This window comes from Phyllobates terribilis, unplaced genomic scaffold (genome assembly GCF_046119375.1).
Source record: "Phyllobates terribilis strain yellow unplaced genomic scaffold, ASM4611937v1 Scaffold_4__5_contigs__length_816908805, whole genome shotgun sequence".
In the NCBI taxonomy this organism is placed as follows: domain Eukaryota; kingdom Metazoa; phylum Chordata; class Amphibia; order Anura; family Dendrobatidae; genus Phyllobates; species Phyllobates terribilis.
Window position 1 is genome coordinate 748,330,308 of NW_027362764.1, and position 26,822 is coordinate 748,357,129.

Sequence of the window (26,822 nt, forward strand, 5' to 3'; positions counted from 1 at the left end):
CAGTGTAGACGTGCGGTACAAAGTGGAGACTGGGGCCATACTTCAGGGAACGAAGGCGGCCAGTGTGACGAGTGTACCGACTAACTCACAAATCTGGGACTTGCAGCCTATGGGGTAGCATCATCGACTCTCGTTAGGGTCTGTGTGATGTGTTGTGTTACCTAGAGAGTGACGACAGTGACAGGCCCAGTAGTGACAGTGGCGCCCTTTAGGTTGGGGTATTGACTAACACCTCACTTATAACAGTTATTTAATGGTAATAATAGAACGTTAGTGTGTCAATAGCATTGTGTTAATACCCTGTTCATCTGAATTACTGTATTCTTCTTGTAACATAACTTCTTCCATTTTCACCCTTTGCGTTGTCCCCTGATATTATGCCGAGGGCACCCCTTTGTGTTAATTGAACAAACAGTTGTTTGTTAAGTTACCACTGTCTCCTTATTGTCTGCACTGTTGCATCCGTGTCCATTGTGTCAGAGCCAGTGGTCCCCCCATCATTTGAGCCACTTGATGTTCTTTAGGCAAATGCACAAGGTGTACATTCCCGAATTGGTTTCTAAGGACCATAAATACAAAATTAGGAATAGGGGATAATTTTCTGATCGCTGGGGGTTCGGACCGCTGGGACTCCCAGCAATCTCGAGAATGTGACTCTGCGCATTCTCAAACTCCACTGCATTAATTGTCTAGGAACATAAAGGAGCGCTCAACTCCAATTCTTTGGCAGTCCCATAGACAATGAATTGAGTAAATGTAAAGCACGTGCACCTCCACTCCATTCAAGAGCCCCTTTCTTAGGATTATTGGGCATCCCAGCAGTCAGAGTCCCAGTGATCAGCAAGTTATTCCCTACAGATAAAATATAATCTGTTGTTTGGAGATAGAACTTTTAAGGCCTCATTCACACATCAGTATTTTTGATTAGCATTTGTGTGCCAAAACCAGGAGTGTCTCCAAAACACAGAACAGATGTTAATTTTACAATTTTAGGGCTCTTTCACACGCTAGTGTCTCCGGTATGAGTGGTGACAGTTTCCACACGTACTGGAGACACTGACACAAACTGACCGATTTAAATGAATGGGTCTGTGCACATCTCAGTGTGTTTTCACGGACCGTGTGTCCGTGTGCTCCACACGGAGACAAGTCAGTTTTCTTGCGGATACACGGTCCTCAAAACGTATCACACGGATGACATCCGTGTGTCATCCGTGTGACACGTATCGGCGCCTGGGAATCAGCGCTACAGTTAGCAATGTTCCCAAGCTCCGGGTGCTGAACACTGCCCTGATCATGGTTCCCTGCCGGTGCTGTGATCAGCACCAGCAGGGACAGTGATGAGGGTAGTAGTGTCTGCTCCCGCAGTGTCCCCACCTTTAAAAATAATAATAAAATAATAAAATCCATATACTCACTTCTCCTAGGTGTCCCCCCACTGTAATCCATGCGACCGCTGAAGTCGGGAAGCTGGGGAGAATGAGCCGGAGCTGCGCTCAGTGAGTGACAGGACATCGCTCCTGAGCTGCAGCTCCGGAGCGACTCATTCTCCCTAGATTCGCATGGATTACAGTGGGGGACACCTAGGAGAGGTGAGTACATGGATTTTATTATTTCATTCTTATTTTAACAGGTGGGGGCACTGCGGGAGAAGACTACCATTACCCTCATCACTGTCCCTGCTGGTGCTGATCACAGCGCCGGCAGGGAACCATGATGAGGCTAGTGTTCAACATCGGCGCTTGGGAACAACTCTAACTGTAGCGCTGATTCCCAGGCGCCGTCTGTATGATCCTGCTGTGGCACACGGGCGGCACACGGTTGCCACACGTGTGACACAATCAGACACATGGACACACGGGACACGGATATCTCCGGTACCGATTTTTCCGGTACCGGAGATATGCAGACGTGTGAAACCGGCCTTAGTTTTTCTCAGTAAGTCCCACTCCTGCTTTTGGCATACAAACACTTATCCAAATTCGGACCAAATACTGACGTGTGAAGAAGGCCTAAAGCGGTTTTCTATGTTTTGCCTTACATGTGTTTTTTTTCTTTCAGGACTTAGAAAGTGTATTAAAAAGTGAACTGAGTGGCCACTTTGAGAAGACGGCCTTGGCGTTGCTTGATCGTCCCTGTGAATTTGACGCAAGAGAACTGAGAAAAGCCATGAAAGGGGCAGGAACCAACGAATCTCTGCTGATACAAATCCTTTGTACTAGAGCCAACCAGGTGCACCTTCTCCATAAATTACTAAGTTGCAGTTTTTTCCATTGGATCCAACTTTGCAACCATTTCATAGCTTCGCTGCAGCTAAATAATTTACAGTATGAAGCAACTTTCAGATAGTCCTGATGACAATCCATTTTTTACCATTTGATGTATGCAGCCCATGTGCAGAACTATGTATCTTCATGGTTTTAGCATACAAACACTGAATGTATTCTAAAAGTGTAGTTGTGTGTACTATGCAATCTACTACTTATTTTTGCTAGACAGAGTACAGGAATTGGTTAATAAATGGCTTCAGGATCAGACTACACAGGGTGCATTTGTTGTCTGTAACCAAGAAGACAGATAGGTCTGCATAGGAGCTGTATACACAGAATTTAGCTAAAGTTTTATTGTACTATTATTTTTTTTTATTTTTAAATGCCTCTTTGGTGGAACATATTGAATATATACACTTTCCTCCTGATTTGTCTGTATGAACAGTGCAGCATACTATGTGTTTATGGCAGCTAGTATGAATTGGAGATGATGTACAGAAAAGTGTCTGTCCACAGACCGTCCCCTAAGGATCAGGGAATATCAAGGGAACATTGTACTATCTATATGTTTATTTTATGGCATTACTATCCTGGATTATCTACAGTCATGGCCAAAAGTATTGAGAATGAGACAAATAGTAATTTTTCCAAAGTTTACTGCTTCATTTTTTGTAATGGCAATTTGCATATACTCCTGAATGTCAAAGAGTGATCAGCTTAACAGCAATTACTGTACTTGCAAAGTCAATATTTGCCCAGAAAATGAACTTTAACCCCCAAAACACATTTCAACATCATTGCAGTCCTGCCTTAAAAGGAGCAGCTAACATCGTTTTAGTGATTGATCCATTAACACAGGTGTGGGTGTTGATGAGGACAGGGCTGGCGATCAATCAGTCATGATTAAGTAAGAATGACATCACTGGACACTTTAAAAGGAGGCTGGTTCTTGTTATCATTGTTTCTCTTCAGTTAACCATGGTTATCTCTAAAGAAACATGTGCAGCCATCATTGCACTGCACAAAAATGGCCTAACAGGGAAGAGTATCGCAGCTACAAAGATTGCACCTCAGTCAACAATCTATCGCATCATCAAGAACTTCAAGGAGAGAGCTTCCATTGTTGTCAAAAAGGCTCCAGGGCGCCCAAGAAAGACCAGCAAGCGCCAGGACCGTATCTTAAAACTGTTTCAGCTGCGGGATCGGACTACCAGCAGTGCCGAGCTTGCTCAGGAATGGCAGCAGGCTGGTGTGAGTGCTTCTGCACGCACTGTGAGGCGGAGACTCTTTGAGCAAGGGCTGGTTTCAAGGAGGGCCAGCAAAGAAGCCACTTCTCTCCAGAAAAAACATCAGGGACCGACTGATATTCTGCAAAAGGTACAGGGAGTGGACTGCTGAGGACTGGGGCAAAGTCATTTTCTCTGATGAATCCCCTTTTCGATTGTTTGGGACATCTGGAAAACAGCTTATTCGGAGAAGAAGAGGTGAGCGCTACCACCAGTCTTGTCTCATGTCAACTGTAAAGCATCCTGAAACCATTCATGTGTGGGGTTGCTTCTCAGCCAAGGGTATCGGCTCACTCACAGTCTTGCCTAAAAACACAGCCATGAATAAAGAATGGTACCAGAATGTCCTCCAAGAGCAACTTCTCCCAACCTTCCAAGAGCAGTTTGGCGCCCAACAATGCCTTTTCCAGCATGATGGAGCACCTTGCCATAAAGCAAAGGTGATAACTAAATGGCTCATGGAACAAAACATATAGATTTTGGGTCCATGGCCTGGAAACTCCCCAGATCTTAATCCCATTGAGAACTTGTGGTCAATCATCAAGAGACGGGTGGACAAACAAAAATCTAAAAATTCTGGCAAAATGCTAGCATTGATTATGCAAGAATGGACTGCTATCAGTCAGGATTTGGTCCAAAAGTTGATTGAGAGCATGCCAGGGAGAATTACAGAGGTCTTGAAGAAGAAGAGGCAACACTGCAAATATTGACTTGCTGCATTAACTCATTCTAACTGTCAATATAACCTATTGGTACTCATAATATGATTGCAATTATATTTCTGTATGTGATATAAACATCAGACAAACACTAATAAAAACCAGAGGCCAGCAGATCATGTGAAAATATAATTTTGGTGTCATTCTCAAAACTTTTGGCCATGACTGTAGATCACAGCAGCACAAGAAAGCTGTTACGAAATCCTTTACCCTCTGCTGATTCTGTCTCAGTCTACACAGCAAAGCTGACAATTGAGCTGCAGAAAACAGGAAGTGTGAGTGACACTATTTTGTGTGCTCTTCTGGGCAGTGTAAAAACTGCAATATTTCAATATTTTTATATATATATATATATATATATATATATACAGTACAGACCAAAAGTTTGGACACACCTTCTCATTTAAAGATTTTTCTGTATTTTCTTGACTATGAAAATTGTACATTCACACTGAAGGCATCAAAACTATGAATTAATACATGTAGAATTATATACTTAACAAAAAAGTGTGAAACAACTGAAAATATGTCTTATATTCTAGGTTCTTCAAAGTAGCCACCTTTTGCTTTGATGACTGCTTTGCACACTCTTGGCATTCTCTTGATGAGATTCAAGAGGTAGTCACCGGAAATGGTTTTCACTTCACAGGTGTGCCCTGTCAGGTTTAATAAGTGGGATTTCTTGCCTTATAAATGGGGTTGGGACCATCAGTTGTGTTGTGCAGAAGTCTGGTGGATGCACAGCTGATAGTCCTACTGAATAGACTGTTAGAATTTGTATTATGGCAAGAAAAAAGCAGCTTAGTAAAGAAAAACGAGTGGCCATCATTACTTTAAGAAATGAAGGTCAGTCAGTGCGAAAAATTGGGCAAACTTTGAAAGTGTCCCCAAGTGCAGTTGCAAAAACCATCAAGCGCTACAAAGAAACTGGCTCACATGAGGACCACCCCAGGAAAGGAAGACCAAGACTCACCTCTGCTTCTGAGGATAAGTTTATCAGAGTCACCAGCCTCAGAAATCGCAGGTTAACAGCAGCTCAGATTAGAGACCAGGTCAATGCCACACAGAGTTCTAGCAGCAGACACATCTCTTCAACAACTGTTAAGAGGAGACTTTGTGCAGCAGGCCTTCATCGTAAAATAGCTGCTGGGAAACCACTGCTAAGGACAGGCAACAAGCAGAAGAGACTTGTTTGGGCTAAAGAACACAAAGAATGGACATTAGACCAGTGGAAATCTGTGCTTTGGTCTGATGAGTCCAAATTTGAGATCTTTGGTTCCAACCACCGTGTCTTTGTGCGACGCAGAAAAGGTGAACGGATGGACTCTACATGCCTGGTTCCCACTGTGAAGTATGGAGGAGGAGGTATGATGGTGTGGGGGGCTTTGCTGGTGACACTGTTGGGGATTTATTCAAAATTGAAGGCATACTGAACCAGCATGTCTACCACAGCATCTTGCAGCGGCATGCTATTCCATCCGGTTTGCATTTAGTTGGACCATCATTTATTTTTCAACAGGACAATGACCGCAAACACACCTCCGGGCTGTGTAAGGGCTATTTGACCAAGAAGGAGAGTGATGGGGTGCTACGCTAGATGACCTGGCCTCCACAGTCACCAGACCTGAACCCAATCGAGATGGTTTGGGGTGAGCTGGACCGCAGAGTGAAGGCAAAGGGACCAACAAGTGCTAAGCATCTCTGGGAACTCCTTCAAGATTGTTGGAAGACCATTTCCGGTGACTACCTCTTGAAGCTCATCAAAAGAATGCCAAGAGTGTGCAAAGCAGTCATCAAAGCAAAAGGTGGCTACTTTGAAGAACCTAGAATATAAGACATATTTTCAGTTGTTTCACACTTTTTTGTCAAGTATATAATTCCACATGTGTTAATTCATAGTTTTGATGCCTTCAGTGTGAATGTACAATTTTCATAGTCATGAAAATACAGAATAATCTTTAAATGAGAAGGTGTGTCCAAACTTTTGGTCTGTACAGTATATATATATATATATATATATATATATATATATATATATATATATATATATATATACAGGTGCTTCTCACAAAATTAGAATATCATCAAAAAGTTAATTTATTTCAGTTCTTCAATACAAAAAGTGAAACTCGTATATTATATAGAGTCATTGCAAACAGAGTAATCTATTTCAAGTGTTTATTTGTGTTAATGTTGATGATTATGGCTTACAGCCAATGAAAACGCAAAAGTCATTATCTCAGTAAATTAGAATAATTAACAAAAAACACCTGCAAAGACTTCCTAAGCATTTAAAAAGGTCCCTTAGTCTGTTTCAGTAGACGCCACAATCATGGGGAAGACTGCGGACTTGACAGATGTCTAGAAGGCAGTCATTGACACACTCCACAAGGAGGGTAAGCCACAAAAGGTCATTGCTAAAGAAGCTGGTTGTTCACAGAGTGCTGTATCCAAGCATAGTAATAGAGAGTTGAGTGGAAGGAAAAAGTGTGTTAAAAAAAGGTGCACAAGCAATCGGGATAACCACAGCCTTTAAAGGATTGTTAAGAAAAAGCCATTCAAAAATTTGGGGGAGATTCACAAGGAGTGGACTGCTGCTGGAGTCATTGCTTCAAGAGCCACCACACACAGACATATCCAGGACATGGGCTACAAGTGTCGCATTCCTTGTGTCACGCCACTCATCACCAATAGACAACGCCAGAAGCATCTTACCTGGGCCAAGGAGAAAAAGACCTGGACTGTTACTCAGTGGTCCAAGGTGTTGTTTTCAGATGGAAGTAAATTTTGCATTTCATTTGAAAATCAAGGTCCCAGAGTCTGGAGGAAGAGTGGAGAGGCCACAATCCAAGCTGCTTGAGGTCTAGTGTGAAGTGTCCACAATCAGTGATGGTTTGGGGATCCATGTCATCTGCTGGTGTAGGTCCACTGTGTTTTATCAAGACCAAAGTCAGTGCAGCTATAGCGTCAGTGTCTCTGCCTTCTGCCTCTCTCCCCTGGCAGAGACGCCGACCCCCTTACCACTCTGGTCCTGTGCACGCCGCTCCCCCGTCGGGTCTCCACGCTGAGGCTGCCTAGGGTGTGAGCGCTGTGCGTAGATCCCCGGCCACTGCTCTTAGGGCGCGCGCTCCCTGTCTCTTAAAGGGGCTGTGCGCACGCTCCGTCCTAAGATGTCCCCGGCCAATAGCCGGAGGGCATCTACTATATAAGGCACCTCCCCCAACGTGGAGGTGCCTGAGCAACATTGTAAGCTTGTTGCTTCAATTCTCTTGTTAGTTCTCAGGTCCCAGTCTTCCCACCAGCCTGTCTAAAATCTTCACGAAACTCGATCTCCCTGGGGCATACAACCTGATCTGGATTCACCAAGGTGACTAATAGAAGACGGCATTCAACACACGGGATGACCACTACGAGAACCACGTGATGCCCTTCGGACTCTGCAACGCACCAGCAGTCTTTCAGGAGCAGGTGAATGATATCTTCCGAGACCTTCTCTACACATGCGCGGTGGTGTACCTGGACGATATCCTGGTGTTCTCTCCAGATCTGCCCTCACATCAGAGAGACATCCAACAGTTATTGCAGAGGCTCAGGAAGAATTGTCTGTATGCTAAATTTGAGAAATGCGTTTTTGAACAGACTTCTCTTCCATTCCTGGGTTACATAATCTCGGAGACCGGCCTAAAGATGGACCCCGAAAACGTATCTGCCATTCTAAAGTGGCCCCGATCTAAGGGGCTGAAGGCTATTCAGCGATTCCTAAGTTTTGCAAATTATTACTGTCTGTTCATTCCCCATTTCTTCTCCCGGACTGCTCCCATCTCTGCTCTGACCCGCAAAGGGGTTAATCCCAAGGAATGGACTCCTGAGGCAGAAAGTGCCCTCGTGTCCTTGAAACGGGCCTTCTCTTCAGCTTCGATGCTGCATCGTCCTGATGGTAACAAGCAGTTCTTCCTAGAGGTGGATGCTTCTTCCTCAGCGGTCGGAGCAGTTCTCGCTCAGAAATCCTCGTCCGGTCGAATGGTGACCTGCGGTTTCTTTTCCAAGCTACTCTCTCCCTCTGAGCGCAATTATTCCATTGGAGATCTGGAGCTGCTTGACGTCAAACTTGAGCTGGAGGAATGGGCTTTTCTTACTAGAGGGGGCCTTGCATCCAGTGGTCATCTACACGGATCATAAGAATCTCGCCTATCTGCAATCCGCTCAACGGCTTAATCCTCGACAGGCCAGATGGTCTCTGCTCTTTGCCCGCTTTAATTTCACTCTCCACTTCCGGCCGGCGGATAAAAATATCAAGGCAGATGCACTCTCCAGATCATTTCTGTCGACCGACCAGGAGGAGGAGCCTCAACACATCATTGAGCCCTCCACAATAATTACGGTTGCCCCGTTTGATCTATCTCGTCTTTTCCCTGGTAAGACTTTCGTTGCGGCTCCGGATAGGAGGTAGGTCCTACTCTCGGGTCATTCGTCTAAACTGGCAGGTCATGCCGGACAGAAGAAGACAGTTCTGCTCATTTCCCGACATTATTGGTGGCTGACCCTGCAGAAGGATGTTGTGGATTTTGTTTCTGCCTGCCCTTACTGTGCCCGAAACAAGACACCCAGGCGACTTCCTACTGGTCAACTACTTCCTCTTCCTGTGCCTTCCACTACGTGGCAGCATATTGTGATGGATTTCATCACAGACCTTCTGGTATCAGCCGGCTGTACTGTCATTTGGGTGGTTGCTGACCGCTTCTCCAAAGTGGCTCACTTCGTTCCCTTGCCTGGTCTTCTCTCCGCGCCAGTGCTGGCTGAGAAGTTCATTTTGCACATCTTCCGTCTCCACGACCTACCTCTTCATATTGTCTCGGATAGAGGAGTCCAGTTTACTTCGCGCTTCTGAAGGGCCACGTGAAAGCTTCTGAATGTCACTTTGGATTTCTCATCGGTTTATCATCCGCAGTCTAATGTATCAATCAGTGTCACGGGTGTATCAGAGGTGACAGACAGTCACCCTGCAGTTGGTTGCAGGAGATCTCTACGTCTGGCATTACAGGCATCTTCTTAGATGAGAGGCTGGCTCTAGGACCTAGTGGCTACCTGCCTCTGGTAATTAGCTCCCTGGCCTGGTGTGTCTGAGAGGGAGGTGCCGGGTATATTAATTTCTACTTGTGAAGGCTTAGCAAGAGCAGTACTTCGTCCTCTCTGAGCTTGAGGCCGAGTTTGCTTTTGTCTGGAGTCGTCTAAAGCTAGGCATTCTCCATCTTGTTGTCTATAGAGTTTAGTGGAGATCGACTAGTGCTCATCTCCTCCCATCCCTAGCTTTAGCTTTACGCCAGGGAAAGGCAGTGCAAGGCACGCGTGCGGCGATTGCTGAAGAGGCAATATAGGGAGGGTAGTTGAGACAGGGTGACACTAGTCCAGGCTAGGAGGTCTCCACTTCCCCCTTTCCCTAGTGTCTGGGCTCCCTTTCCCTCTTTCCTCTGTGTTGCACTAAGTCTTTCCCACACCTGGCATGACAATCAGATCCTCACTAACTTCCTCTGGCACTTTGTCAACGCACACCATAGCAACTGGGTGGAACTCCTGCCTTGGGCCGAATTTTCTTACAATAATCATGTGAGCGAATCTTCTGCTAAATCTCCATTTTTTGTAGTATATGGTCAGCATCCCAATATTCCGTTTTCTGTCTCTACTTCTGTCAACAATCCTGCTGCAGAGTCTCTCGTTAAGAACTTTTCTGATGTCTGGGAGACACAAAGTCTGCGTTGCTTCAGTCCTGTGAGCGGATGAAAAAACATGCAGCCAAGAGACGTCTGGATCCGCCTCTATTCCGCCCAGGGGACAAGGTCTGGTTGTCATCCAAGTATATCCGTCTCAAAATACCTTCTTACAAGTTGGGTCCGCGCTTCATTGGTCATTTTGAGGTTTTGAGACAAATTAATTCTGTGGCGTACAAACTGAAACTCCCTGCCTCGTTAAGGATCTCCAATTCCTTTCATGTGTCTCTCCTTAAACTGGTCATCCACAATCCTTCCTCTGATGATCCGGGTACCACCCAGCCCCAGTCTCCACCAAGGACGTTTTTGAGGTAGAGAACATTCTGGCTACCAAGATGGTAAGAGGAAAAACCTTTTTTCTTGTGAATTGGAAGGGGTTTGGTCCTGAGGAGAGGTCCTGGGAGCCTAGGGAGAACATTCACGCTCCTCTTCTTCTGGAAAAATTTCTTGCGGGCTTGAAGAAGAGGGGGCGTAAAGGGGGGGTACTATATCTTCGGTGTCTCTGCCTCTCTCCCCCGGCAGAGACGCCGACCCCCTTACCGCTCCCGTCCAGTGCGTGCCTTTCCCCCGTCGGGTCTCCATGCTGAGCGTGCACGGCGTGCGTGCGCTGCGCGCAGATCCCTGGACACTGTGCATAGGGCGCGCTCCCTGTCTCTTAAAGGGGCCACGCGCGCCGTCCTAAGATGTCCTCGGCCAATGGCCAGAGGGCATCTACTATGTAAGACACCTCTCCCAACATGGAGGTGCCTGAGCAACATTGTAAGTTTGTTGCTTTAACTCTCTTGTTAGTTCTCAGGTCCTAGTGCTGCCCGCCAGCCTTTGTATCAGCCATGCCCTCCAGCCTGTCTATCAGCCGTGCCCGCCAGCTTATCTATCAGCCGTGCTCGCCAGCCTGTCTATCAGCCGTGTTCACCAGCCTGTCTATCAGCCGTGCACACCAGCCTGTCTGTCAGCCGTGCCCGCCAGCCTGTCTATCAGTCGTGCCCGCCAGCCTGTCTATCAGCCGTGCACGCCAGCCTGTCTATCAGCCGTGCCCGCCAGCCTGTCTATCAGCTGTGCCCGCCAGTCTGTCTACTAGCTGTGCCCGCCTGCCTACCAACCGAGCCGACCTGCCTTGCCGCCGTGTCAGTCAGTGCTTGTCATCAGTCCCGTGGGAGTTGCCTGCTCTCACACGAGGTCGGTCCCGAAGTAGCACCTCATCCACCTTCCTGGTCCTTCCTTGGTTCACGGAGTCGACTAAGCCGCCATATATCCAAGGTCGGTCCAGGTGAGGCCCTAGTTGCTCCCCTCCAGTCCCTCCTTGTACCACGGCTCAGTGGTTCCACCACCCGGCATCGTATCAGCAACCGTCTGCCAGGAAATTTTAGAGCACTTCATGCTTCCCTCTGCCGACAAGCTTTTTGGAGATGGAAATTTCATTCTCCAACAGGACTTGGCACCTGTCCACACTGCCAAAAGTACCAATACCTGGTTTAAAAACAACAGTATCATTGTGCTTGATTGGCAGCAAACTCGCCTGACCTTAACCCCATAGAGAATCTATTATAGAGAATCTATGGGGTATTGTCAAGAGGAAGATGAGAGACACCAGACCCAACAATGCAGATGAGCTGAAGGATGCTATCAAAGCCACCTGGGCTTCCATAACACCTCAGCAGTGCCACAGGCTGATCCCTCCATGCCACATTGCCACATTGATGCAGTAATTGATGCAAAAGGAGCCCCGACCAAGTATTGAGGGCATTTACTGAACATACATTTCAGTAGGACATTTCGTATTTTAAAATCATTTTTCAAGCTGTTGTTATAAAGTATTCTAATTTACTGAGATAATGACGTTTGTGTTTTCATTGGCTGTAAGCCATAATCATCAACATTAACAGAAATAAACACGTGAAATAGATCACTCTGTGTGTAATGACTCTATATAATATGAGTTTCACTTTTTGTATTGGAGAACTGAAATAAATTAACTTTTTGATGATATTCTAATTTTGTGAGAAGCACCTGTATATATATTTACTGTATATATATCATATATATACAGTATACATATGTATATAGATGTATATACAGTTAGGTCCATATATATTTGGACAGAGACAACATTTTTCTAATTTTGGTTCTAGACATTACCACAATGAATTTTAAACAAAATAATTCAGATGCATTTGAAGTTCAGACTTTCAGCTTTCATTTGAGGGTATCCACATTAAAATTGGATGAAGGGTTTAGGAGTTTCAGCTCCTTAACATGTGCCACCCTGTTTTTAAAGGGACCAAAAGTAATTGGACAATTGACTCCAAGGCTATTTCATGGACAGGTGTGGGCAATCCCTTCGTTATGTCATTCTCAATTAAGCAGATAAAAGGCCTGGAGTTGATTTGAGGTGTGGTGCTTGCATTTGGAAGGTTTTGCTGTGAAGTAAACATGCGATCAAAGGAGCTCTCCATGCAGGTGAAACAAGCCATCCTTAAGCTGCAAAAACAGAAAAAACCCATCCGAGAAATTGCTACAATATTAGGAGTGACAAAATCTACAGTTTGGTACATCCTGAGAAAGAAAGAAAGCACTGGTGAACTCATCAATGCAAAAAGACCTGGGCGCCCACGGAAGACAACAGTGGTGGATGATGGCAGAATAATCTCCATGGTGAAGAGAAACCCCTTCACAACAGCCAACCAAGTGAACAACACTCTCCAGGAGGTAGGCGTATCAATACCCAAATCTACCATAAAGAGAAGACTGCATGAAAGTAAATACAGAGGGTTCACTGCACGGTGCAAGCCACTCATAAGCATCAAGAATAAAAAGGCTAGACTGGACTTTGCTAAAAAACATCTAAAAAAGCCAGCACAGTTCTGGAAGAACATTCTTTGGACAGATGAAACCAAGATCAACCTCTACCAGAATGATGGAAAGAGAAAAGTATGGAGAAGGCGTGGTACAGCTCATGATCCAAAGCATACCACATCATCTGTAAAACACGGCGGAGGCAGTGTGATGGCTTGGGCATGCATGGCTGCCAGTGGCACTGGGTCACTAGTGTTTATTGATGATGTGACACAGGACAGAAGCAGCCGAATGAATTCTGATGTATTCAGAGCCATACTGTGTGCTCAGATCCAGCCAAATGCAGCCAAACTGATTGGTCGTCGTTTCATACTACAGATGGACAATGACCCAAAACATAAAGCCAAAGCAACCCAGGAGTTTATTAAAGCAAAGAAGTGGACTATTCTTGAATGGCCAAGTCAGTCACCTGATCTCAACCCAATTGAGCATGCATTTCACTTGTTAAAGACTAAACTTCAGACAGAAAGGCCCACAAACAAACAGCAACTGAAAACCACCGCAGTGAAGGCCTGGCAGAGCATCAAAAAGGAGGAAACACAGAGTCTGGTGATGTCCATGAGTTCAAGACTTCAGGCAGTCATTGATAACAAAGGGTTTTCAACCAAGTACTAGAAATGAACATTTTATTTACAATTATTTAATCTGTCCAATTACTTTTGGTCCCTTTAAAAACAGGGTGGCACATGTTAAGGATCTGAAACTCCTAAACCCTTCATCCAATTTTAATGTGGATACCCTCAAATGAAAGCTGAAAGTCTGAACTTCAACTGCATCTGAATTGTTTTGTTTAAAATTCATTGTGGTAATGTCTAGAACCAAAATTAGAAAAATGTTGTCTCTGTCCAAATATATATGGACCTAACCGTATATATATATATATATATATATATATATATATATATATATATATATATATATATATATATATAGTCATGGCTGAAAGTGTTGGCATCCTTGAAATTGTTCCATAAAATGAAGTATTTCTCCTTGAAAATTATTGCAGTTACACGTGTTTTGTTATTTCCTTTGTGTGTTGGAACAACACAAAAAAACTAAGAAAAAAGGCAAATTTGACATAATTTCACGCAAAAAATGGGCCGGACAAAATAGTTGGCACCTTTCCAAAATTGTGGGTAGACAACTTTGTTTCAAGCATGTGATGCTCGTTCAAACTCACCTGTGGCAAATAACAGGTGTCGGCAATATGAAAATCACACTTGAAACCAGATAAAAAGGGGAGAAGTTGACTCAATCTTTGCATTGTGTGTCTGTGTGTGTCACACTAAGCATGGAGAACAGAAAGAGGAGAAGAGAATTCTATGAGGACTTGAGAACCAAAATTGTTGAACAATATCAACAATCTCAAGGTTACAAGTCCATCTCCAGAGATCTTTATTTTTCTTTGTCCACGGTGCGCAACATAATCAAGAAGTTGACAACCCATGGCACTGTAGCTAATCATCCTGTACGTGGACGGCAGAGAAAAATTCATGAAAGGTTGCAATGCAGGATAGTCCGGATGGTGGCTAAGCAGCCCCAATCAAGTTCCAAAGAAATTCAATCTGTCCTGCAGGTTCAGGGTGCATCAGAGTTAGTGCAAACTGTCTGTCGACATTTTAATGAAATTAAACGCTATGGCAGGAGATCCAGGAGGACCCCACTGCTGACACAGAGACATAAAAAGCTAGACTGCAGTTTGCCAAAATTGACACAAGTAAGCCAAAATCCTTCTGAGAAAGCGTCTTGTGTACAGATGAGACCAAGATAGAGCTTTTTGGTAATGCATATCATTCTACTCTTTTACCGAAAACAAAGTGAGGCCTACAAAGAAAAGAACACAGTACCTACAGTCAAATATGGTAGAGGTTCAAAGATGTTTTAGGGTTATTTTGCTGCCTCTGGCACTGGATGCCTTAAGGCATCATGAAATCTGAAGATTACCAAAGGATTTGGATCGCAATGTACCTGGTGTCAGACAGCTAGATTTGGTGCTAGGTCATGGGTTTTCCAGCAGGACAATGACCCCAAACATACTTCAAGAAGCACCCAGAAATGGATAGAAATAAAACGCTGGAGAGTTCTGAAGTGACCAGCAATGAGTCCGGATCTAAATCCCATTGAACACCTGTTGTGAGAAGGTGCTGTCAAATATGAGAGACCTGGAGCAGTTTGCAAAAGGAGAGTGGTCCAAAATTCCAGTTGAGAGGTGTAAGAAGTTTATTGATGGTTATAGGATGCGATTGATTGCAGTTATTTATTCCAAAGGGTGTGCAACCAAATATTAAGTTGAGGGTGCCAACAATTTTGTCCAAACCATTTTTGGGGTTTTGTGTGAAATTATGTCAATTTGGTTTTTTTGTGTCATTCCAATACACACAAAGGAAATAACAAAACATGTGTAATTGCAATCATTTTCTGGGAGAAATACGGTACTTCATTTTCTGGAACAATTTCAAGAGTGCAACAAAAAAATATATATATATTAATCATAAAAACTTGATAAAACACTTAAAAAATTAGTTACATTCCCTTTTAAAAAAGATCCAATTTATTGTTATATAACCTCATGTGGGATTTTGGACATTAGAAAATACTATGTCTAGGAAAAATAATCTCTCCTGACCAGATTTCCATATGTCAGACACCGCATTGACGGAGGGAAACAGGGATTATGCATTTCTACAGAAGCGAGGTGACTCTGTGACTTATCTCAAACATCCCCATCCTTCATTATATCCATCTTTGTTTTTCAGCAAATTCGAAACATAAAAGAGTCATACAAGAAATGTAAGTATTATGGCTCCTGTGTAGTAATATCTTGTAGCGATGGCGCCCTCAGCTGTGACATTCATATGTGTCTGTTTCTCAGTGTTCGGGAGAGATTTGGAGGCTGATGTGAATAGTGATACCAGTGGTTACTTCCGGAAGATACTCATCTCATTGCTGCAGGTACTTCTATTATAAGTCTTGTAATATTGACCTCCGGGGATCAGACATGTTGGAAACCAGGCATTAGGCTGTACGTGATCTGGTGCATTTTGTAGAGAAGTGCATCTGTCATATATAATTTAAGCTCACGGACAGATATTGGGAGAGAGAAGAATCGGCATGTTGGAATTTCCAATGGCCGATCCTTATTTTTCGGAACAGATACAAGTCACCGCCAGAGGAGTTTAGCAGCAGCTCTCCTATAGAGAACACAGGAGGGCAAGTGTTCATGTGTAGGCGGGAGGTAGCTACCAGCCGAATGATTGCGTGTATTGAAGCTTTAAAAGCTGTGAAATGGGCCAAAGTCTAGCACACTAGAGGGAGAGAAATTTCTGCGAAACTCCACTTCTCACTAGTTTTCTCTATTGGGGCAATTTTGTTGAAGTTGATATGATGGGTTCTGTCTTCAGTTATGGAGGCCTTAAAGGGCTCCCATATGTGTCCATTCAAGGGGCCAATTGTCTAGTGCACGTCACATGCAAATAACACGTGCTGAACTTTAAAGGGAAGACTTCCAATCATGTGCAGTGCGCCTCTCTGAAGTCGGGATGTGTACACCCGGCTTCAGAAGCTCAATGATTGAGCCTCTGAAGCTGGGTGTACGCATCCCAGCTTCAGAGACTTGAAGACACCATCGACTAGTTAAAGGGTTCATTTGCATATCATAAACGGACTTTAGAAATACTTTTTCTGAAGATCTGTTTATGCGTCCATTGTAATAAAGGGATAGGTAGACTATTAGCTGGTGGTTTTTGGGGGATGGAGGACCTGACAGGTTCCCTTTAATAAGCTAATTTTCATCCAAGAAAGGAGGTGGCCATACAGCCAAAAAAACAACAGAAAAATATTCAAAAATGTAAAAACTTTATTATTCCCATATAAAGGGAAGAAGGTAAAGGAGCAAAATGCATAGGGACAATACACACATATTAAAATAAAAAAAAACAGAGCATTGCGGAGAAAAAATTCCCTATCATCAGATCACCTTTTCATAAGGTTACAGGCAGCAAACCTATATGTCATTAGTTCCAGAAGAAGTGAACTCTACTTGTCACAGTGTGGAATAATTATAACTGGTCAAAACCCATATGTTACCTCAAAGCTCAAGTAGCAGCTGCCGGGATCACCACGCTACGCACGCCACCCCAACGCGCGTTTCGGCACGAGCCTTTCTCAAGGGTCATTTTCACCCACGTAACACACTAGGGGTGGAGACATCTCTGCGAAATTCTGCTTCTCACTAGTTTTCTCTATAAAATTAACCCAATGGGTCCTGCACTTGAAAATAACACTGTGTAAACGTCGTAAAGAGAATAAAAAATCAAAACACCAAAATTACGTTTTTTTGGCCTCTGTGACATTGCAATTAAATGCAAAAAGAGGCAATCAAAACATTGTGTCTACCCCAAATTGGTATCAGTAAAAATGTCAGCTCAGGGAGCAAAAAATAAGCTATCACACGGGCCTATAGCCCAAAAAATTAAAACATTACGGGTCTCGGAAAATGGCTACCCAAGCAAAATTTTTTTTTTACAAATTAGGAATTTTTTTTCACCATTTAAATAAAAAAAAGTTATATGTGTTGGCTATCTGCATACTCTTACTGACCTGGAGAATCATTTGTAAATAAAAAAACCAAAAAACAATTGTGGAATTGCACTTTTTTTTTGCATTTTCAACACACTTGGAATTTATTTTCCGCTTTCCTGGGCATCAGATGATAAAATGGATGGTGTCATTAAAAAGTAAAATTCGTCCCACAAAAAACAAGCCTTCATTCCGCTATATGGACAGATAAAATAAAAAAGTTATGGCTCTTGGAAGAAGGGGAGGAAAAAGCGAAAACGGAAAATCGTAAGGTTGTGAAGGGGTTAAGAGCCACGGGCAGCATGTATCAGGCACTGGCTTCATGGTTCCCTTTAAGTTTGTACTAAACTTACTTATTTTTTTTATATTTTAGTTATTTAAAAAAAAAAAAACTTTGAAAAACAAACTTTGGTTTCTGTTTCCATTTTCTGAGATCCGTAACTTTTTTATTTTTCTGGTAATGGAGCAGTGTAAGGATTTTCATTTTGAGCACTGAGCTGTAGATTTTATCGAAACCATCTTTTAGTACATACAACGTTCTGATTACTTTTAATTGCATTTTTTGTTGGAAGTGCATCAGCAGAAAAAAACAGCAATTCTGGAGACTCAATTTTTTTTTCGCTTTACGGTGATTATCAGACAGGTTGAAAAATTTAATTTTTCATTGATCGGACCTTTGGGCACACGGTGATACTAAATAAGTTTCTTATTTATTTCTTTTTATAATAAACTTTTTATTTTTTAATTTTTTATAACTTTTTTTTGAACCTGTGATCGTTTCATTGTATGTGTAGTATATAGTATATAGTAAAACTTTTGACCTCCTATAAACTCCAGCCACGAGAGTACAAAGTTGGCAGCAACGGGCACCTTCAGTAGGTCCCTGGATGCCACCCAACCCATCATAACCACGTGATACCACCAGGGTTCCAATGGGTGAGCACCGGAATAGGCAAACCATTGGGATTGCATCACTTATATGCAGCTGTCAGAGGTTGACAGTGGGATTTAATTGCTCTGATCGCTGCTGTTAGAGGCAGATGCTGGATGTGCAATGCAGACGGCACCGGCCGTGTATGAAGCGGCCTCGGTTTAGAACCTCCATTTGCATATACCCTCTTAAAAAATTCAAATTGAATAGTGGAGGGTCCACATCTCTAGATCAGATTAGAAAATGGTTACTAAGAGGGTCTCTCACTCTGGAAGACCTGTCCTGTCCTGCATTTGAGAAACAGCACATTTCTTTAAGAATGCAATACTTTTTTTCTCCTGTTGGGGTGCTGCAGGGAAACTGAACACTTACAACGAGGTTTTCCCACAGATTAGAACTGATCACTAGATGTCCCAGTGAGAATAATCTTTTGCCAATAAAGCCTTCTAAAAAATTAGGGATTGTCCACAGAAGAAAAACTTTTTAATAGATCATTGAGGTGTTGAAGGAGTTGTAAACTATCTGGACAGCCCCTTTTAAAAGTAAAAAAAAAGATACTAACCTCCTTGGGCTTTCACAGAATTTTGCCTGACATGGAGGAAGTGATGGAAATCTCCCCACCCCGCTCCTTTTGAGTGACAGGTTTACCTTTATACACATCGGGAGAGACCTGTCAGTCAAACGGAGTGTGACGGGAAGAAGCTGGAAAGCCAAACATATAGTGGACACCACCTGCATTGTATGTAGTCGGCTAAATGTGGCAGTGGAGGAGGGGAGTGGGTCATTTTTAATCATAGAGGTCATTCCTTTTCTTATATATGTGGAAGTCTAGTAACTATGAAGATCTGGAACTCTAATGCACAATATATATATACGTATATCATTTTTTTTAGGCAAACAGAGATGAAGGTTTGGAAGTTGATAAGGATCTTGCCGGTCAGGATGCCAAGAGACTATATGAAGTAAGTAACCCAAATATGAAGACCCTCAAACGTAAGTCTTTCATGTAGTTATAGGTATGGCTAAATAGTGGTCCTGTTATGAAAATAATGGTTGTAGTACAAGCACTGTGTGGCGGTATTATTTTGTAGCCTTTCATATTATTTTTTGTTGGGCATTTATGTAGGGGCTTTATGACAGGTTAGGCAGATGATGAGCATTAGCTTCAATAAAATTCTCACATGAATGAAATCATAGTACTGAAGAACAGTAACATTTCCAGAAGATCATAAAAGAATGGTGGATGGAGTTCAGTATAGATAATAAGGAGCATAAGGAAGCATTTCATTTGTATTGGGACACAGTACTGAAGAACAGAGATACTCTATACAGACAAAAGTGTAGAGACATCTCCGCATCCCACCTACAGGAGCTTCTCTGACCTCCCATTCTACATCCATAGACATTAATATGGAGTCGGCTCCTCTGTAGATAGAACGGCTTCCGCTCTTCTAGGAAAGTTTTCTACAAGATTTTGGATGTGTCTGTGGGAATTTTTGCCCCTTCATCCAGAAGAGCATTTGTGAGGTCAGACCCTGATGTTGTGGAGAGGCCGGGCTCACAATCTCCCTTCTAGTTTACCCCTAAGGTGTTAGATTGGTTTGAGGTTTGATTTTCCCACTAAACTCCCCCCTCCATGTCTAACTGAGCACAGTCATGGGGAACAGAAAAGGGTCTTCCCCAAACTGTTCCCACAAAGCCGGAAGCTACAATTGTCCACAATGTCTTGTGATGACGCCGCCCCCTGATAACAGCCCAAAGCATTATCCTCCTCCACCATCTGTGCAGCCGGCACAATGCAGTCAGGGGGTAACGTTCTCCTGGAATCACATGTCACGGGTGTGTCAGAAGTGACAGACAGTCGCCCTGCAGTTAGTTGCAGGAGATCTCTATGTTTGGCATTACAGATATCTTCTTAGAGGCTGTCTCTAGGACCTAGCGTCTACCTTCCTCTGGCTAATTAACTCCCTGGTCTGGGTGTATAAATGCCTGCTGTGTACAGAGGGAGGTGCCGGCGATATTCATTACTCCTCGTGAGACTTCAGCAAGAGCAGTTCTTCCTCCTCTCTGGTGTTTGAGGCCGTGCTCATTTGTCTGGAGTTGTCTAAAAGCTAAGCTATCTACCCTGTTTATCCTTCCTTTTTGTCTTTAGAGTTCAGTGGAGATCAACTAGTGCTCATCTCCTCCCTTCCCTAGCCTGAGTCTAATGCCAGGGAAAGACAGGGCGAGGAACGCGTGCGGCGATTGATTAAGAGCCAATATAGGGCCGCTTGTTGAGACAGGATGACATTAGACCAGACTAGGAGGTCTCCACTCCCCCCTTTCCCTAGAGTCTGGGCTCCCTTTCCCTCTTCCCTTTGTGTTGCACTAAGTCTTTCCCACACCTTGCGTGACATCGCTAAACCCAGACTCCTCCATCAGACGCCAGATAGAGAAGTGTGATCCGTCACTGCACAGAACACGTCTCCTCCAGATTCCAGTGGTAGTGGCTTTACACCACTCCATCCGACGTTCAGCATTGTGCTTGGGGATGTAAGGCTGCATGGAGCTGCTCAGCCATGAAGCTCCAGACGGGGGCGCAGTGTTTGTGCTGATGTTACCAGAGGAGGTTTGGACTCTGCAGCTTTGGGATCAGCAGAGCGGTGGTGACATTTCTACCTTCTGCTTCTTAGCACTCGGCCCCCCGCTCTGTAACATTATGGGGTCTCCACTTCGTGGCTGAATTGCTGTGGTTCCTTCCACTTCTCAATAATATCACTCACAGGTGATGGGGGAAGATTTAGGAGGAAGAAATGTCATGAACGGACTTGTTACCCCATTGGCTCCTATTACAGGACCGTGCTGGTATCACTGAGCTCTGCACCACCAGCCGTTCTGTCACATATTATATACAGGACATAATGGGTGTGAATGAAAAATCTGAATTCAATAACTAAGGTGTCTGTCCTGTTACTTTTGTTCATGTATTGTACACTTGTTAAGAATATAATATCAATGTGTAGATTAATCCTACACTGCATGCAGAATAATTATTAGGCAGCTTGTTTTCCTCTGACTCTGAAAAGTCACAAATTGTTAGAAGATTTACAGAGGGATGCAGCACTCCTGAAATTACTATGATATTAGGACGATCACAGAACCAGCAAAAGTTTTGTTGCAAATAGTCAACAGGGTCATTGTCATGTCCCATGAATTGGGAATCACAGAGACAGTATTGTATTATCATTGTGTTGTTATAGTGCTGTTTCATTGCTAAACAATAAGGTTTGCCATCATTAGAAGTTTGTCCTTTCTCTCTCCCTGTCTCTCTCTGATGTAGCTGTGATGTCAGTAACGCCTCCCTTCTTCCTCTTTCTTCTTCCTCATTCACTGTCTATCAGCCATCTTAGAAGCTCATGTGTTTGCAGCTCTGGCTCAGAAAAGTCTTTTGTTACCTGCTGTATGTGTGCATATCTACAAGAATTCAGCTGGAAAATAAACCTTCTTCTGAAATCTTCATACATACCTCCTGCAGTCAAGTTCAAGCTATTTGATGATATATCTATGTGTGAGTGCTGGTGTATACCGATGGAGCCTAGAAATGGTGTCCAAAGTGCTATACACGTGCACCCTAGCTATAGAGAACAATGTGGAGATACCCCTACCCATTCTCGTCGAGTGCAACCAGATACCATCCAACATAGAGGAGACCCCCAGAGGCTGTTCTTCATCACCCTCAGCTAAAGACTACAGTCAACAAGATACCAACCCTGGACAATAGTGCGGATATCCTGATTCTGCTTGACAGAGATATTCTCTGGCTACACAAGGTGCGTCAGAAAATCAATGGACCACAGGATGCACTATTTGCCCAACACTTTGATCTAGGCTGGGTTATCGTAGGTAATGTCTGCATAGATAAGATGAAGAGTCCTTCAAAGATTTTCTCATTTAAGACTCATTTCTTGCCAAATGGTCACAGCACTTACTTTCAGCCATGCCCACATCATTACTGGCAGTAAGTGGCAGCAAGAAACCCCTGACAACATGAACACGTTCCCGTCCTGTGATGACAGACTTGGGTCACCGGTGTTCAATTCTGCAAGTGAAGACAACAAGTCGACACCTGCAAAAGAGGACAAAGAATTTATAATGATTATGGAAAAGGAATTCACTCAGGATGATTCCAACAGCTGGGTAGCACCTTTACCCTTTTGTTCTCCAAGAACAATGTTGCCAGACAATCTGCAGCAAGCAGCCGCAAGGTTTTCCATCTTTAAAGCGCACCTAAAGAAAAAAACAGAGATGGAGAAACATTTTGTCGACTCCATGCGGAATATCTTTGACAGAAATCATGCAGAGTCTGCACCACCACCGAAGGAAGGAGAAGAATGCTGGTACCTTCCATTCTTTGGTGGCTATCACCCTCGCAAATCTAACCAAATCAGAGTGGCGTTTGACTCCAGTGCTTAGTCTGAAGGCATCTCTGTCAATAGCCCGCTCTTCACTAGGCCTAGCCTAAACAACAGCCTTATAGGAGTAATGATTCGCTTCAGACAAGAACCTAGTGCAGTAATGTTTCATTGTATTATCGTGAGGGAAGGCAGTAGAAACTACCTCAGATTCCTATGGCACAAGGAAAATGACATTCACATTGAAGTCATAGAGTACTGGATGAAGGCACAGTATATGTGACGCGCCCCCTGGGCCGTGTGTGGGAAGGGGAATACCCGGAACCGAGTCTCTGTATGATACTGGGGGTTGTAGTCCCCGTGGCGGAGACCCGGTCCCGTGGCTCAGGGTGGTCAAACCAGTGGCAGTCTATTTATGTGGTTTTTATGATTAAATGTCCGACTACGCCACCCGTGGATTGCGGTCACTGAGAACCGCCGCTGGGAGGCAGACCGCTGAGGCTGATGTTGTGTGCGCAGCAAGGGGTAGTATAACTCTCCACGGGAGGAGTATAGCCTCAGGGCAGTGAGTGCAGATGGTGGGGGTGATGGTACGCGGGAGCAGCAGTAATGACTCAGAGTCCAGTGATGCAGTCCAGGGTCTTTACTCACAGTTTTACACTCCAAGCCACTTCTGCGCAGGTAATGGCTGCCCACGTCGTACTGTGCTCACCAGGTGATGGGCTCGGCCAACTCCCAGGTATCTTTGAAATGCTTTTCAGGACCCCCATCGTGTGTCCTTTCTCTGGCCTGAGGTACCCCACAAGTGACCACCTTTCTGTCCAGCTGCCTCGGGCCTTGGCGGGCAAACGTATGTTCCGTTTCCCTGGGTCCTATATGGTGCCTTCCTAACGGGTGTATTGAGGGGCCGTGCATGTACAATGCCACGGCCTCCGGTTACTAGCTGAGGGTAGTTGCTCTCCTCCACTAGATGAGGGATCCGGTTCCCTTTTCTTGGCCTGACCCCCCTACTCTAGTAGCGGCGGGCGTACGGTGGCGACTGGCCGGTATGCACCCATGGGGTCCCTTCAGTCTTCTCTTAGAGCTTCCTCCATCCTTCTTCCTTCCTTCTCCTTCTGTTTCGTCCCTTCAGCCTCAGGCCTTAAGACTTGGCCTGCCTGCGGAGCAGAGCCCATTCAGAGCCTCTGCTCCCAGTCTCCTTCTCTCTCTCTTCTCCACTTCTTTCACCACCATATATACTCCCCTATACAGTGCACCTGAGATCTACTCTCCCCACCCACACACTACCGGCTTCCCCCTTTCTCGGTGTTCCCTTCCCCCACTCCAGCCAGGGACAGGGACTGCTGTGCTCACTCTTGGGAGCATTGTCACCCTGTCCCCGGGAAATGTGGTGTAATGCATGTGGGTGTTAGGGTTCTGAGCCACACTCCATCCTTACCTGGAAGTGAGATATCACACCTCTGGGTGAGATGCAATACCTCTGTAGCAACTGAACCCTCGGGGCGCTACATATGTCTTTGGCAATAGCCCCACCACCGGCTGTGGCAATCTATGTACTGAGATGGACAGTCCAGGAAGGTGAGAGAGAGTATGGATCTGATGTTTGTCTATTTGTGGAGAACTTCTATGTAGATGATGGGTTTAATGTTCAGAGACATGGCCGAGGTAGGTTAGGCTGCATCCCCATCACCACTGACCAAGATACCGAAGAGAAATGTCAAGACTGGGCTAAGCAATATCTGAAGACAGATTTTTTTAAAGGTTTTATGGACTGATGGGATGAGATTGACTCCTGATGGACCAGATGGATGGGTTGTGGATGGATCAGTAATGGGCACAGACCTCCACTTCCACTCAGACACCAGTAAGGTGAAGGTGGGTTACTGCTATGGGCTGGGATTATTACAGGTAAGTTAGATGGACCTTTTCAGGTTGAAGATGGACTCAAATCAACTCCCAAACCTACTGCCAGTGTTTAGAAGACCCTTTCTTCAGGCAGCGGTACAGGAAATGTCTGCATCTTTCTAGACCATTCATTTTCTGCAGGCAATGCAAAATGCAAAAGCCTGGAAATCTCCACGGCTTGGCTGCCGGTAACGGTCTTAAAGATGAAAGAATAATGACATGGCCCCTTCTTCACCTGACCTAAACCCTACTGAGAACATGTGGGCCCTTCTTACACACGAAATTTACGGTGAAGGGAAACAGTCATCTCTCTGATCAGTGACTTGGGCTGTGGTTGCCCAAAAAGTTGACGGTCAGCAGGTGAAGAAACTGACAGACTCCAAGGATGGAGATTATGGCTGATAGTGAAAAGAAGGGCGGCTGTATTACTATATTGGTGACAGATTTTTGGGCAAATGTTAGAAATGTATTTTGTACTTTTTGACCTGCTTTATTCTTATTCTCACTTTAACAGATGAAAACAAATAATTGAGTTGGAAAATTTACGTTTTTCATAATAATTCTGCACATATAGATATTCTCCTAATAAAGACAAAACCGCACTTTTACTTTCTTAAATATTCAGGTTTCTGGTTTATTAACCTTTTAGATTGACCGACAGCACTGGAGATGTTCAATAATGATATTAATCATCAAAATATAAAAGTTTTCCAATAATTCTGCACACAGTGTATACAATAGTTTACAGGAAAATATTTCTTGCTTATTTCCTTATTTTCTTTCCCAGGCTGGTGAAGCTCGATGGGGCACAGAGGAGTCGGAGTTTAATGTTATTCTGGCAACAAGGAATTACATGCAGCTAAGAGCCACATTTAAAGCATATGAAATTGTAAGTATCAAGGAGGTTGATATCTTGAGTTGACCATAGAGAAGACTTTCTCCATATACGATGAATGTTTCAATTAAACAGCACAATATTTAGGAGAACGGTTCTGTCCCTATAATATGCTGAGCTTACATAAGTCCGCATATGTAGGTGACAAATCCCCTTTAAGATTTCTGGAAGCTGTGCAAGAAGTTTCTTTTTAGGTTATTGAGAACCATCTTTGGTCATCCGGTCACCAAGCCTGTAAGAAAGTCACACTCCCGGAAGAGGAGGAAAATATCATGGGATCAGCATCTTTTTAAAATTACAATCTCATCCCTCGTCTTCAATGCTGGGCACCACTAATGAGAACAATCCCTATTGCCCCTAATGATTTTATAAAAATCTGTTTTTCTGCTTCTATTGTAGCTGCATGGAAAAAACATTGAAGATGCAATCAAAAGTGAAACATCGGGAGAATTGAAAAAAGCTTATCTTACAATTGGTATGTGTGATTAGAATATTTATGAAAACGATTTCTTAATTTTCCACCAGATTCATACAGACCACACGGTTACTTCTCAATGGAAGAGCAAACTCACAGCTACGGACATGATTGATTTTGTGGCAGTCTGTAGAAGATAATCCCCAGATTTAAAAAAAAAAAAAAAACATCAAAGTTTTTGTCCTCTTAATATATTGCAGTCATCACATTATATAGCACTGTGTACTTACAATTGCTCATTTTGCTTTTCTGCCCAGCTAATTCTTCTCTTTTCTCTGCTCTATGTAGAAACAGGAAGTCTCTTGTCCCTGTGACTCGCCCCCTGGGCCGTGGGGCACTCGGATCCGGGCAATTAGGGAAACGATGGGAGTAGTAGTGGCAACCCGGTTCCGTGGCTCAGGGTGGTCAGGCCAGTGGTAGTCCGTTATGTGTTATTGATAATGTCCGACTACGCCACCCGTGGATTGCGGTTATTAGGAACCGCCGCTGCATGCAGACCGCTGGGGCTGATGAGGTGTGCAGCTAGGGTAGTGTGACTCCCCACGGGAAGAGTGCGGCCCCAGGGCAGTGTAGTGGATGGTGGGAGTGATGGTAGTGAGAGTCCCAGTGATGATAGTGCTGGAGGAGCAAGGAGCACACAGACAATAGGTTGCAGTCCAGGGTCTTTACTGAAACAGGCAAACTGACCCATAAACAGTCCCGGCTAGGAGGGGACCTGGATGTCTGAGAGCAACGGGGAAATTGGCCCTGGTCA

The 26,822-nt window shown here is 44.1% G+C and overlaps 1 protein-coding gene across 1 annotated transcript in view; it reads left to right on the plus strand.

Moving 5' to 3' along the window:
- ANXA13 (annexin A13) overlaps nucleotides 1–26,822 on the plus strand; it is a 72,387-nt gene that overhangs the window by 18,790 nt on the left and 26,775 nt on the right. The window contains exons 4-9 of the mRNA XM_073679847.1: nucleotides 2,062–2,232; nucleotides 15,650–15,683; nucleotides 15,766–15,845; nucleotides 19,296–19,364; nucleotides 25,486–25,587; nucleotides 25,993–26,068. Of these exons, the coding sequence (XP_073535948.1) occupies nucleotides 2,062–2,232; nucleotides 15,650–15,683; nucleotides 15,766–15,845; nucleotides 19,296–19,364; nucleotides 25,486–25,587; nucleotides 25,993–26,068 (532 nt within the window). The remainder of the gene's footprint in view (nucleotides 1–2,061; nucleotides 2,233–15,649; nucleotides 15,684–15,765; nucleotides 15,846–19,295; nucleotides 19,365–25,485; nucleotides 25,588–25,992; nucleotides 26,069–26,822) is intronic.